Here is a 15,072-nt window from a genome sequence, read left to right as displayed (position 1 = left end):
GCAATGTCATTTTGCTGACGAATAAAATATCCGGTCCGGTGTCCGGACAATGGATCTGGGAAATTATGTTTCTATGTATGTATGTATGTATAACCACTGTCATTATCGGTCATTATATCATGACAGGTGTTACAGTAGACCCGACGTAGTAAGCACGTTTTGCATTTGTTTGGATCCGTTATCATTATACCGATGCCTTTGTTCTTGTTCTTTTTCAGGATTCTTCCATTTTTTTAAGATAGTGATGACAAAGAGAGAGAGTGTAAATTTTGCTCTCGCTTAAACTTGGGTGCATCCACAATAATGTTTCCACACATTATGAATAGATTAGGGTAAGTCTTCTTCTTGAATTTTTAACTTTTGATTTTGAGTGCAGAAAGATGTTTCTCATTTACAAAAATCTGTTAAATGAATTTCCTTGACTGAGCTCATGAAAATAGAGTGAAATTTCATCCACTGATTTTGTGTTATATATATGTGCCATAAAGTTATTTAACAGTGTATCAAAGTATCAAACAGTATCAAAGTGTATGATTGAAATATTAACGCATTCGGAGATAATTGGCACTGGGCTCGGTGCCTTATAGATATTAGGACACTGCATGTGGCCATGTATTATCCAGTGTATGCTTGAATTTATAATGTTATTGAGAATTTTTAGATGTCATAAGTTTGAAGGCAGTACATATATGTACAAAAACTAATTTATTGAAAGAAATATTTATGTTTTATTACAACAAGAAATAGTTTACATGTTCTATTAAATGTCAGTTGTGTCACTACTTACACTAGCTGTACAAATTTCGTGGTAGTTGCCCGAATGATGATGTCAGGAACTCAGACTGTATGTAATTGAATGAATGTATGTGTAGTGAATAATGAATGGGAAGGATGTTGAAAGAAGTTATCCCTGAATTTGCCTTGAGGGACTTAGGAAAACCACAGAAATCTGAGTTGGGATATCTGGTGTTGCACCTGACATTCAGATTGGCATTTCATGACTACAGATCAGAAGTATTAGTGCTGGAGCCAACTTTTTCAGTGCCAAAGTTCCAGATGTAAAATATAAGTATGGGATAATTTGATAGGAATATGAATTTAAGTATACATCTAGGAAAATGTAAGTCATGTAAGTACTGAAGCAGTGTCAATGCAGATATTGTAATGAACATGTAATAAACAGTGTGGCAGGGCACACACTGGTGATATATCAGTAGTGTGTGGCAGGGCACACACTGGTGATATATCAGTAGAATTGAGTTCCATCTGTAACATAGTACAAGGAATTGTATTGGATTGAATTATCATTAAATTAATCAGAAGTTATTTTCTTTTTTCCTTACATCTTGCATTATAGAGGTATTTCACTTGCCTTCTCTGTTTCCTAGCTATCCTGATTTTATCATGGCTAATTGTGTTTGGGCATTTAAGTTTTTTTATTGAATTAGTGATGATAATGTGATATGTTAAAACATAGTATTTGGCCATAATGAGGGCCCAAAAGTATGCAATATCTAGTAAAGTTTGTGAACAAAGATGTAGTTCATTGGAGTTCACATTTGCATGATGTGTTTTTCATCAGTTTGCATGATTCTGTGGCTTTTATGTACACTTAGCAACATATCGAAATCTGTTGCTGCAAAACTAAGTGCCATACAGATTTAACTCTGCATGGACATGACATTATGTTTTCTGTGTATTTAATAAACTGTTTATCTTAAAAATATTTCAAATACAAATTATAAAGTGTAATAAAGCCTAAATTTATATTGTACCATTTTTTTTTTGTGATTCTTTCTTGGAGTGCGGTTTGTAGAGTTCTGTTGGAACTTCATGTAAAGTAGGATTAATCCAAAATTAAATTTGCTTGGCTACTCTTAGAGGAAAATGAGTGTTTCATAGTTTTTAGAGGCGCACGTGGATGGATGGATGATTCTTCCAAAAGGAACCAGAGGAGCAGGTGTCTCCCACCCTCTCGTCTGAGGACCAAAACAGATTCAGTTTCTGAAACATTGTGTTGTTTGGAAAACTGGACAGTGGACAAAGTCCGAAAACCCAATAATCCTGATAGATCTTCTCCTTTTTTACACTTTGCCCTCTGCTGTACAAGGTGCGGCAATAAAGAAACCGGATTACTTTTATGACTCATTTCCGACCACGTCGATGACGAAGAGGAGGGTAGGGCATTGACCCGTGGACTTCCCTCTACCGTCACTCAAAGTTTCATTCACGTGCATCGGTTAGTCTGGCCGCGACCATTGTTAGAAGCGGATCGTGTGTCTGAGCTCCGTCGGAATAATGCTGAGTGCTAATGCAGAACAACGTGTTAACATCAAATTCCTCACAAAACTTGCAAAATCTGCCACTGAAACTTACAATTTGTTGACAAAAGTATATGGTGATCAGTATGTATCTCGCACACAAGATTTTGAATGGTTTAAGAAGTCTATGGAGGGTAGGAAAAACGTCGGGAACGATCCAAAATCGGGCCGTCCTTCCACTGCGAAAACTCCAGAGAATGGGGGAAGATCGCTAGAATTGCTCGAAGAGATCGTCGACTGAGCATTCGAGCAATTTCTGAACTTACCAACATCAATAAGGAAAGTGTTAGACAGATTTTGCACGACGATCTGGGCATGAAAAAGGCGTGTGCTAAAGTGGTGCCAAAAATCCTTACCCCCCAGCAAAAGGAACATCGAGTGAATTGCTGTGTTGACACTCTTGAAAACATTGAAAATGATCCTGATTTCTTCCAAAACGTAATTACGTGTGACGAAACTTGGATTCTTCAATATGATCCAGAGACTAAGCGACAATCCATGCATTGGAAGAGCCCCAAATCCCCTAGGAAGAAGAAAGCGCGCATGAGCAAGTCCAAATTCAAAGCAATGATGGTTGTTTTTTTCGATATCCGGAGGGTAATCTACATTGATTGGGTGCCTGAAGGTCAGACTGTCAATCAGGTTTATTATAAAAATGTTTTGACGACCCTCCGTGAAGGTGTGCGACGAAGGAGACCAGACATGTGGAAGAATGCCTCATGGGTTCTTCATCACGACAACGCGCTATCTGTGTAGTGATATTTGGCAAAAAACAACATTCCAGTGATGGAACATCCACCGTATTCTCCGGACCTAGCACCGCGCGACTTTTTTCTCTTCCTGAAAATCAAGTCTGCGCTCAGAGGGACCAGGTTCGAGTCCGGGGATGCAGTGAAAGCAAAAGCGACGCAACTCTTGAAGAGCATAACACAAGATGATCTGCAGCACTGCTTCCAACAGTTGAAAATTTGCATGGAGCGGTGTAGGGATCGGGGAGGGGACTACATTGAAGGGGATAACATTTCGATTGTCTGATTTTTTTTCAATAAAGGGTTAGAGCATGAATCCGGTTTCATTATTGCCGCACCTTGTACATACCTCAGTGGCTTATACTACTGCCGCTGCCACCATGACAATTTTCCCTGCAGTGATTGTAATTGAACAGATGTACTAAAATGACAATACGTACATGTATAGGAGACAGTGTAAACATAAAAAATTTCTTTCTAAATTATATTCTAGCACCAGGAATCTTCTTTCCTTTGAAATCTGGTTTTGCTGCTTTTATATATAAGGGGAAGATTTTCTGATTGTTCATCTGGAGACAAAGGAAATTTGATAATAGTATGCTGCTTTGGTGTTTCAGATTCCTACGTCAGGGAAAGGTCTTAAAATACAGTGCTGTATTTCATATCCCCCAGACACCTTCATCTGCCCACCATAGTAGTCTCTGGCACCGTGCTCAAGTGTCAAATGATTCTTCAGGTAAGTCACATTGAGATAAGTTTCCCACTATTTACTTGTGTAGAAATGGCCACACTCGTTCATTATTCGTTATGCTGAATTCCTGTTGGCTGATTGCAGTGGTCTTAGTCCTCTTCGAATGCTAGTGTCGCGGGTTCGAATCCCATTTGAGGCATGTATGTCTGTGTGTATTTATTTGGTGTTTGTGTTATGCTTGTGTAGGTAGTGGCCTTGAGATGGGCTGATCCTGCGTCCAAGGAGTCCTACTGACTGTGTATAGAATTAAGAAACTGAAAAAGCACCCAAGGTCCAAAGAGCTGTAGAGCCAGAGAGAGAGAGAGTGAGTTCCTCTTATGTGTATAAAATCATATCTTCTGCAGTTGCTACAGTCCATGAGGAACTTTGGCCTCTTTTATGATTACTCACCATTGGTCCCAATTCTGTGTCTTTTCTAATGCCCCTTGTTTCTCAAATCTTTGTCAACTGAATCCTGCCAGCTGATAGCAGGTGTGCCTACTCCTCAAGTACCCTCTAATTTATGTGCAGTTAACTTCCTGCAAGGGTTCTGCACCTGCATTCTAGAAAGTTGGCCCAGCCATCAAAACCTCCCACCTCCCACTTTTGCTCTATTTGGTTGAATATATTGTCACATGATGGAGTGACTATAGACGGGTTTTGGATGAGTAGTCAGAGTTATTGGACACTCGTACTGTTTGTTGTATAGCCTCAACACAGACTGTACAGAAAACACTGTTCCTCTGTTGCGTGTGCACTTGTTATACTTATGAGTTGTTTGCTATGCTGTAACTTAGTAACAGTTCTCCTTTCAGTTGTAATGTCACACTATAATTTATAAAGTTAAGGGTTATATCTTGATCTTCATCTACCATTTTCTTTAATTGGGCCTACATTTCTTCTTTCAAAGATTTGGAACATATTTTTCATCTTTCCATTTTAGGGGCCAGCTTTCACTTCTGTAAGCATTCATGAATTAAATGGCATTTTGTTTACTTCCTTATATTTAGTTTTTTTTTTTTTTCTTTTAGACTGATTGTAAGGCCCATTTCCTTCGCTGCTTTTCTGAGGTTAATAATTGTTTCTTTTAGCACACCTGTGGTTCTCCCAACTAATACAATGTATGCAAATGCATGTATGTGGTTTGTTTTATTATATATATTTCCTTTAGTTTCTATTACCGAATCTTTGACCACCTTTTCTGGTGCTATGTTAAATAAATACATGACAAGGCATCGTCCTGTCTTAAGCCCATTGATGTTCCAAATGGTTATAGATAGATTATTGTGCACTTTGCATTTTACATGTTCCAAAGTTGCTCTTTCCAATCCAGTTAACTTCTGGGGTATTTTAATCCTTAGGCAACGAACGGCATTTAAAGTAAGCCTTACTGGGTGGACGGAGGATAATTAAATTTTCTTCCAGAAATGCACAACTTTTATAAATTCGCTGTAAATGCAAAGAAAATTGGAATTTCAAAGCGAAAAATTATCATCATATTCAGAAAAGAAAGTAGTTTTAGATTTTATAAACAGCATGGCGATATTTCAATGTTTTCGTCTGAAGATCACAATTATTTTTTGAAAAAACGGCGTGAAAATTTAGAAATACAGAAAATAAAACCGGAAACGAACACTGTGCTCTGTATAAAACATAACTTTTCTATTAAATACTCTACTTTTAATTAAACATGCAGAATTACCTTAGAAATTAAGTTGTGTATGATAGGCTTCGAAACATCCGTCCACACAGAGCCCAACATCACATTCCTGACAGTGAAACCTCGAGTCGCTCCTCCGTCCATGTTTGCTGCATACCACACACCTCTGTGGCGTTGATTTATTCCCAGAAAGAGCAACCCCTTGAATGAAATGTCTTTCATGTAACCTCAGTATGACATTTTGTTCTGCCTGGCCACTTCGCACTTTCCGCTCCGTATCGGCAAACTGTTATGGACTGGCATATGCACACGCTCTTATTTGTTTGCTAGCTCACAACAAAGCCCCATTCATTCTGCAGTCAAAGCTGTGTGCTTATCTAAGTGCCGTATCAGTTTTCACCAAGCTAATCGAAGTACGTATGTGTGTAAGAACAATAATCATGACTCTAAACACCGTCTGAACATATTTCCTCTGGACAGGTTGTATAGACATTTTAGCGAACATCGGCTTCAAAGACCCTACATGTATTTATGTCAAAAAGTTACAGCTACATTTCATGTACAATGCAACGTAATTCAATTTTCGGTAGAAATCACACATGTTCTTCAATCGAAATCAGAATTATGGGGAGTGTGATGCCACATATATGCGGCAATTGGCGACATTTAAGAAACCAGCCGCGCTGCATATAAGCGGCGATCATTGTGAAAGGGCTAAACTCCCTTATAAACTTGAGTAATTTATCCCCATTTATGGTGTCATAGGCGGCTTTGAAATCCACGAAAAGGTAAAGTGTGCAGACTCCATACTCCACTGCCCCCCCCCCCAATTGACTGGATCTTATCTATTGTTGATTTCCATAGTCAGAAGTCACATTGATAGTTAACCTATTATTTTCTCCACATATGGTTGTAGCCATTCATAGTTAACAGTGTGATACCTCTGTAATTGTTGGGATGCAACTGATCTCCATTTTTTGGAAATAGGGTACATAAGGCTTTCCTCCCACTGTGATAACTTCATCCTTCTGTACTTGACATATCACTTTATGGAGAGTTATATACATTGTGTTTTGTGTTATCTTAAATCAGAAATCATATTATCTGGTCCAGGCAATCTATCATTTTTTAACATTTTTTGTTGCATCCTTTATATCTTCTATAGTTGGGTATTAATTTTCATTTGACATTTCTTCTACTTAATTAATTTCTTGTTGTCTTTCCTTTCTCTTATGACTTACATCCATTTCTGAACCTTGTAGTAAATCCTGAAAATATTGTTAACACCAATTCATTATCACTGGGGTTTCATTTAAAATTAGTCTAGTACTGTCTCTGCGTGCTTCCATGTGTAGTCTAAATTCTTTCCTATTCTCTTATCTATTCTCACATCCTTAAACTGTTCATTAGTCCCTCTTGTGTAGTATTTTAGTGTCATCCTATAATAGGCTTCATTCTTATTTTTAATGGCTTCTTTACTTTCAACATCATACCATACATTTCTTTCAGTTCTGTTTTACCAATAACTTGATCTCCAGTATCTGTAATTAAACTCAGGTCTTTTTAGCCTATCTCTATCATAATTTTTGAACCTTTTTTAATTGTCATTCTGTCAATCATTCTAGGTCAGTATCAGCATTAGCTCCTCTAAAACTTTGAACATCTTATAAATTTGTGTGGTATCACTGATCAGTTAGCACATGGTCTGTTTGGTTAACTTTTCTCCCACCTGGTGATCTTAATGTTCCTGTATGTATACTTTTATGTGGAAACCGTGTTCCCCCATCATCATCCTTTGTTGGGCTGCAAAATTTATGAGTTGTATAAAGGACACGCTGTAGCGTAGTTGGTTGAGGCACTATGCTACAAGCCGGAAGGTTGTGGATTCCAGTCCCGATGAGGTCACTGGATTTTTTTCAATTGACCTAATCTTTCCGGCCGCACTATGGCCCTGGGGTCGACTCAGCCTCTAACAGAAATGAGTACCAGGAATTAATAAAATAATATTCCTGGGGAGTAAAGCGTGGCCGGCGCGTAAGGCTGACAACCTTACTGCCATCTTTGAGCCAATTGTCTACATAATGTGGGGCCCTCAACGTCTCACAACCCTATGGGCCTTCACAGTGTGGTACGGGGATAGCTTTACTTTACTTTACTCCATTACTATTTCCTTCATCATGTAAGCTGTGGCTTCCCACAGTTGATAAGCCCAGTTCTCCGTTCCAACCTTATTAAAAATCACCCATGATGATCCTTATGTCATATGAGGGGCATTGGATGTACATTCTCCATAATTGCTAGTAAAAGTGAACCTTTTCCACTTCACTTTCATTTTCTGTTGGAGCATGTATACAGATAAAACTAATTTTGGAATCTACCTCTGATTCTTAAAACACATTTTCATATCAATAGGCTTCTGAATTTGATAATCTGTGTCCTTAGATGTTTACTGACAGTGAATCCTGTTCCAGAACAATGTGCTTTGTCATTGCAGCTGTAATACACCATACAGTTCTTCTTTTCCAGTAACCTCTTCCCTAGATCATCTGACTTCTTGTATAGCTAAGAGATCAGTGCCATATTCTTGAGTTACTCAATTTAATTTTAAGTACCCCACTTCTTTCTAGGAACAGCACATTCTAGGTCCTACTCGTAAGTCATTTTAGGTGTTTCCATCTGGCTGCAGTTGTTAAAAGCTTCTCAACAAATAAGGCTTTTTATGGGGTGGGATTGTGAACCCCATGCCAAAGCCCCCCGAACGTGGAGGACCAGTGTATCCTGTTTTGTCTGGATCATCACCATAGACCTGTCTGGCATTGGAGACCCTATGAGTAGCTATGCTGCTACCAGCATAGCTCTCAGGATCACATGACCACGCAAGCCCCACCACAAGGCCATAGTAGAGGTACCTGTGGAGTGAAATCACATACAGTACATTAATCTCAGAAGTAGACAGGCTTGTTTGGTCCTTTCTTAAAGAAATGTACGCTTATGTATGTGTTTGTGTGTATATTCATTAATCTCTTCCCCCTAACACCTGAAACAGCAGATAGCTAGATTGCTATGAAACTTTTTATGCATATCAGGCTATTTAACATTACCTCACTTTCAGCCATCCTCATTTCTTCCCATGATAATATCAGCTTGATGGCCATATGAACTCCCAAGGTGGGAGTGGGATTATTACCATTTATTATATGTTGTGTGGTGGTAGAGCTTTGAAGAATATGCTTTTTTAATGGTAATATTTTTGTGGTAAGTAAAATATTGACCATATTCTCATTCATTTTGACTTCAGTTCACATTCTTTATTACATATTCTTGAGTGATATGTTACTTTTGTAGGTAAAAACACTGTTTTAAATAACAAATCATTCTGTAAACAAAAACTGCAGTAGCTGATGTGGACAGTATATGACAGTGATCGTATTGTAGGTTAAACAGGTGCAGGTTTGCATTACTGTCTGGACTTACATGATTTTGTGAGTAATTTTATCATCATTGTGTTGTTAAGTGTAAGTAAAATATCATAATTTGTTTCCTAAGTTGGCTGTACCGAAAAGGTTGGTCTTTCAGTAAAAATTTAGACTTATATTTTGAGGTGCATAGTTCAAATCTCAGCCATAGCATTGGCTATCTGACTGAGTTTTTTTTTTATGGTTTTCGTCAGTTCCTTCAGGCAAATACTTGGATAGTACAGTGGAACCTCGCTTAATGAGCACCTCTCATGAGTAATTCGCATAACGAGCAAAATAAATTGTAAAAAAAATTACTCGCTTAACGAGTGACGTTTCGCATAATGAGTGATGAGAGGGGAAGTCCCGGATTGTGCGCTTGCTACATCAGTCTGTGTTTAGCACTCGTTCCGCTAGCATCTTAGTGTCACTTGTGAACACACATTTTTCGAAAACTTGTGTTCAGACATATTATTTGTGATTTTTTTGTGCGAAGTTTAATAACCCTTGCAAAAATGTCCCCGAAGAAAAAGCCGCAACAGAAGAGAATAAAAATAACCGTAGAATTGAAACGTAAAATCATTGAAAAGCAAGAACGAGGTGTGAGTGTGGCTGATCTAGCATGCACATACAATCGGTCTACATCAACGATTTGCACGATTTGGAGTTGCATTGTGTTTCACAGCAAGAAGTTGTGGAGGAGAGTTTGTCAGAGGAGGAGGTAACAGCAAAGCAACAATCTTCTGGCGCAATAAGAGAAATGCTGAAAGCATGGGAAACTGTTGCATTGTACATTGAGAAGCATCACCCTAATAAGGCAGTGGCTATATGCACTACAAATTTATTTAATGATAATGCTATATCGCATTTTCACCAAATTTTGAAGCGTCAGCAAAAACAAATGTCTCTAGACAGCTTTCTAGTAAAAAAGAATTATGTAACGTATTTACGCATGTATAGGCCGCACATTTTTTGCCAGAAATTCAAGAGGAAAACTGGGGTGCGGCTTATATTCGAAATATTCGAAATCACACTTCATTAAAAAAAAAATATATTCATAATTAGTAATACAGGGTGTAATACTCCTGAAATAATATTCCAAGAAAATTATTTTTTCTATAATTTCTGTCTGAAAATTGTGCTGCGGCCTATACACGCACGCGGCCTATACATGGGTAAATACGGTATGTATCATAAATAACAAACTAATTATTTAGATTTTTTCTGCAAATCGAATTCGCATTCCAGGTTGGTTCATTCCACATAGAAGAAAAGATGAAGATGATTCACGCTCCTTAACAATGTATATGTAATTTTCTTTGAATAAACGTTAGACATAAATTTTTTTGAGTATTTTTTTCAGCATGGAACTCATTATCGTATTTTACATTAATTTATAAGGGAAAAATTGTTTCACTTAATGAGTGTTTCGCATTACGATTAAGATTCTGGAACGAATTATGCTTGTTAAGCGAGGTTTCACTGTACCCCCGTTAGACTATAATCACTTTCTTCCACATCCTTTCCAATCCAATAGTCATTCCATCATCCAAAGATATATGGTCTCAGTACTGACAGCACCATTGAATAAGCAGCAAAGAAAAAGGAAGCCAGCTGTCCCACTTCTTGCATTGATATGGCATATTTAAACCAACACATGTGACTTATACTATGCAGTGAGCAGTACCAAGAGGAAATGGCGTGGGCTTGGGCAACATCTTCCACAGTTACTGAGCCCACTTCCTATAGGTATTGGGCTGGTACTCGTTGCTTTCCTGCGGTGGCATTATATCAGCTGGAAGAAGCGCAGTACTGACAGTAATACCTTGGTCTTGGCGAAGGATTGGGAAGTAAGTACCTCTCTGATTGATAATTGAATTACAGATCTTCAGTAGTTTGAAATTAAATCTTGGAAACATATGCATTAGACAAATCTGATGTATGTGATTATTCCTGGTGTCAACTGAGAATTCAAAGCTAAGGGGATGTAGATTTTGATTTTGTGTCTGTAGGATCTGATCTTCTTACTGCGGTAGTTATGTTTATCTTCTGGAATATTTGGTCCATTAAAAGCCAATCGTTTTGGAGGAACATATTGCTTCCATCTTCAGGGTTGAAGAATAAGCCAAGCAAGAAACTAGCATGAAAGCAATCAGCAAATGGAGCTCTGCTGGTTTCTTGCTTGACTTATTCTTTGATCCAGAAGATGGAGGTGACATGTTTCTCCGAAACCATTATATCCCAAAAGATAGAACTCTTTAATTTCTGTTAGTTCATACTAATTAATATAAAAGACTTAAAGCTTTTACACTGAATAAAGGTGATAAAATCTTCTCAGGCAGCCAGGTGTATGAATGCTGGGCCAAATTTTGTCAAAAGTTTCGGAGACCTTGTCTGTCTCCATCATCAGGGAATGATGTGCTCGATAGACACATTTGTTCATATATAAATGGTGTAACTGAAAGTTGCAGACAGACTTTGGTCACAAGTTCCACATACCAAAACAAGAAAACATGTCCATATCGGCATGTGCCCAGAAACATTTCATTTGTAAGAGCTGAAAATGTACATTTATAATAAGTGCTCAAGATGTCCTCCATGAGATTTAGTGCATGCCTCAACACATCTATGGATCGCTGTATCTGTTCAAAGATGCAAAGGTAGTTGTGAATAGTGTGACAGGCATTCATAATGCAGTGGTGAAGCACCTCTTTGTTGTCAGCAGGAGCTCCAAAGTTTGTCTGCACTTTTCATTTACACCCTATGTAGCAACCCGGTTTCGATCTCGGGTCTGGTTAAGTGGGATTTGTGGTGGACAAAGTGGCACTGGGGCAGGTTCTCTCCGAGTACTTTGGTTTCTCCTGCCAATCTTCATTCAACCAATTGCTCCACAGTCCCCCTCACCTATCATCTGGGGCTGGTACAGTAGGCCAGAAGTGGCCGCAGACAAGGGACTTAGTCCCACCCCACTAGCAGGAAAACAAAAATACACCCTTGTACAGAGGAGTGGAATCTGTTCATAAACACTCCACTTTGTTTTAGATTACAGTACATATATGTAGCAGGAGTGTAGCAGTGCATAGACACAAGGCCAGATTGTTTACTCATAAATGACTTTGCAGATTAAACAACAGTGAGCTGGATGGTGTTCAGATGGATTTGTACTTTATTCCACACAGACTGACTCATGGGTCATTGGTTGTGCTTGAAGGTTAGACTTCTGTGAAATGTACATACCAGACATCCCCAAAGTTTTACACATTGTGCCCCCCTTAAGACAGTTCATAAATATCATACCTCTCTACCAGAACAAGAGTAAACAGATTTGATATAAAATACATCTATGAGTATACATTTTTTATAATTTACTGCATAAGGTGTATTGGAAAGTTCCCAGACTGGGTCAAAAAAGAAATGTTGGCTAAACTTATTTGGCTGCTGTCTCCTTCAAAATAATCTACTTGGGACTTATACAATGACCTCATTGTTTTTCCACGCTTCAAAAACACTGTGGAAGTCATTTTACTTAATGCTGTTTAGTACTGCTTGCAGTTCCCTTCGGATGTCAGACACTGTTTCAAAACGTCCCTTCAGTTTCATTTTCAGTTTGGGAAACGACACAAAATCACAGTGGGCTAAGTCCAGCAAGTAGGGAAGATGGAGAATGATAACCATGTTGTTGTTAGTCACAAACTCTGTGGTTTTCAGGGACATGTGGGCAGGCACATTGTCGTGATGAAGGAGCAAGTTGTGGTTACACCATAGTTCTGATCTTTTTATTGCACATTTTCTCTCAGGCATCTCAAAACATCACAGTAAAAGTCAGAGTTGACTGTAGTGTTAGGAGAAACAAATTCACGATGAACAATCCCCTTCATATTGAAAGAAAAAACAGCATGCTCTTTGAGGAAAGCAGTCTTCTGGGATTTGGCACTGTGTGTATGTGGTGTTAACCGACGTTTCGGAGGAACGTATCGCCTCCATCTTCAGCTTGTCTGCTTGTACCTGTTCTCACGGTCTCTTCGCCTGCGGATTTCTTATATTTTTCCTTCTACTCTGAAGATGGAGGTGATACGTTCCTCTGAAACGTCGGTAAACACCACATATACACCGTGCCAAATCCCAGAAGACTGCTTTCTTCATAGTCACCGCCGTGAAAACCTCAAATCTTACACAGCATGCTCTTTGTTGAACTCTGGACCTGCCACACCTTCTTTGCTCCTGGTGATTGTGGGCTCTGCCACTGCGACAATTGTTGCTTTGTTTCTGGATCATAATTGTAAGTCCAACTTTCATCACCCTTTATGATCCTAGAGATAAAAGTTGGGTCATCATTAGCCTTGCCTCGTAGTTCAAGACACATGTTTATGTGCCACTGCTTTTGATCATTTGTCAAAAGTTGGAGAACAAACTTTGTGGCACTGTGGCACATGTTCAGATTTTCTGTTAAGATCTCCTGGTGAACTCCATAACTGATCCCAGCGGTATTTGAAAGCTCATGGATTGTTCGGCGATGGTCCTCGTTGATGAGTTCTCAGATTTTTTCAACATTTTCTATTGTTTTGCTATTGCTTGGTTGCCCTGAATGATTGTCACTTTCAACTGACATGCCACCGACCTTGAAATGCGCTGTTCAGCTTAAAAGAATGTTCTCCAAAAGCCTCACGAAGCATTTCAAGGGTTTTGGTAGCAGATTTATCGAGCTTCATGCAAAATTTGAAGCAGACATGTTGCTTGATTTTGCCATCCATTCCAGAGAAAACGAAACGCAAATTTGTAAGAGCACTCTTATAAAAACAAGGCATGTACATAGTGCAGTGTCATGTGGCAGACTGATTACTCAAAATAACTGAGAGCTGACTGCACATACAATTTGTCATGCAGAGCAATGGCGCATAATGAAATATTATGCATTTTCAGGTCACTTGCTACAGAGCAGTTCCTCTTCGGATCCTGAGTCGAATATGGGGCTGGATAATGAAGAAGCAGCTACCAGCATCAGTTCGCCCATGGCTGTACAGTTATTACGCGTCTATATTTGGGTGCAATCTAGAAGAGGCAGCCCATGAAGATCTTAAAGCATACAGAAGTTTGGCAGAATTCTTTTGCCGACCATTGAAGGATGGTGTTCGGCCTGTCAGTGAAGTTGATTGTATTGTGAGTAATCATTTTCTCTTTCCACTTCATTATGCAGCTGGGAGACTGAATTAGCAATAATATTTATCTTAATTTCCTACAGGAAACATCATCCCTTACTTTTCATAAAGTCAACCCTTTGTGAATGTGGGGAATACTTGACCTTCTCTACAATTTACACTGCATTTTAAGTTGTAGATTCCCTCTGCCCTTTGTATTCATTCTACTCCCAGTGGAAGTAAATGGAATCTTGTCCTACTGGTGTTCTTATGTCAGAATTGGATTCCTTCTCCCTTGCATAATGNTTTCTTCATTGTCATCGCCGTGAAAACCTCAAAACTTACATCATAACTAGAGGTTTACAAACAAAATGAAAGCACAAATTGTCTTGTAAATTTTACACAGGCTTCTTGCCAAGTAGACCTGGCTTCAGACCATTGTCACTCTTTTGGATGGGATGTCGTTCCATCAGTTTTTCTGTTATTTACTTCTACTGTTACTTTCAGCACTTAGTTAGCCATTAATAACTTATTGTCTTTTTAAGCTGTTGAGATACAATAATCAAGACCGATATCAGCGTTCTGTACTGTTGAAGTATAATGGCCATGACTACTTCCCAAAGAAGGAAAGATATAGGATGTATAAAAAGAGTATTTTATGTGGTTTTGTGGGACTGTGAAACAAGATCTGTAACTGTGGTAAGGTAAAGCTATCCCTGTAACAAGCCATGGAGGCCATAGCGTTGTGAGATGTTGAGGGTCCCACATTATCTAGACAGTCGGCTGACAGATGGCTGTAAGGTTGTCAGCCTTACGTACTGGCTGCCCTTTACCCCCCAGGAAGATTCCTGATACTCATTTCTCTTAGAAGCTGAGTCAACCCCAGGGCCTGAATGAATGAATGAATGAATGAATGTATAAGGGGTGGGCCTTCTTGGTCCTTGCACTGCGACCTACAGTGGTCTATTGTGCTTTACCCCAGGGCCATAGTGTGGCTGGAAGGAGTAGGTAAATTGAAAAAA

The 15,072-nt window shown here is 38.9% G+C and overlaps 1 protein-coding gene across 3 annotated transcripts in view; it reads left to right on the top strand.

The window, feature by feature from the left end:
• The window catches only part of LOC111863218 (phosphatidylserine decarboxylase proenzyme, mitochondrial), a 36,851-nt gene that overhangs the window by 3,491 nt on the left and 18,288 nt on the right, over positions 1 to 15,072 (top strand). For all 3 annotated transcript variants that reach the window (XR_002842558.2, XR_002842559.2, XM_023849327.2), the window contains exons 2-5: positions 219 to 332; positions 3,688 to 3,806; positions 10,593 to 10,765; positions 13,836 to 14,072. Coding sequence is in view for 1 of the 3 variants with exons in the window: in XM_023849327.2 (XP_023705095.1) it covers positions 304 to 332; positions 3,688 to 3,806; positions 10,593 to 10,765; positions 13,836 to 14,072 (558 nt within the window). In the remaining 2 variants the exon portion in view is untranslated. The remainder of the gene's footprint in view (positions 1 to 218; positions 333 to 3,687; positions 3,807 to 10,592; positions 10,766 to 13,835; positions 14,073 to 15,072) is intronic.

Source organism: Cryptotermes secundus, unplaced genomic scaffold, assembly GCF_002891405.2.
Source record: "Cryptotermes secundus unplaced genomic scaffold, Csec_1.0 scaffold665, whole genome shotgun sequence".
Classification (NCBI taxonomy): Eukaryota; Metazoa; Arthropoda; class Insecta; order Blattodea; family Kalotermitidae; genus Cryptotermes; species Cryptotermes secundus.
This window is presented reverse-complemented; position numbering and strand designations above follow the sequence as displayed.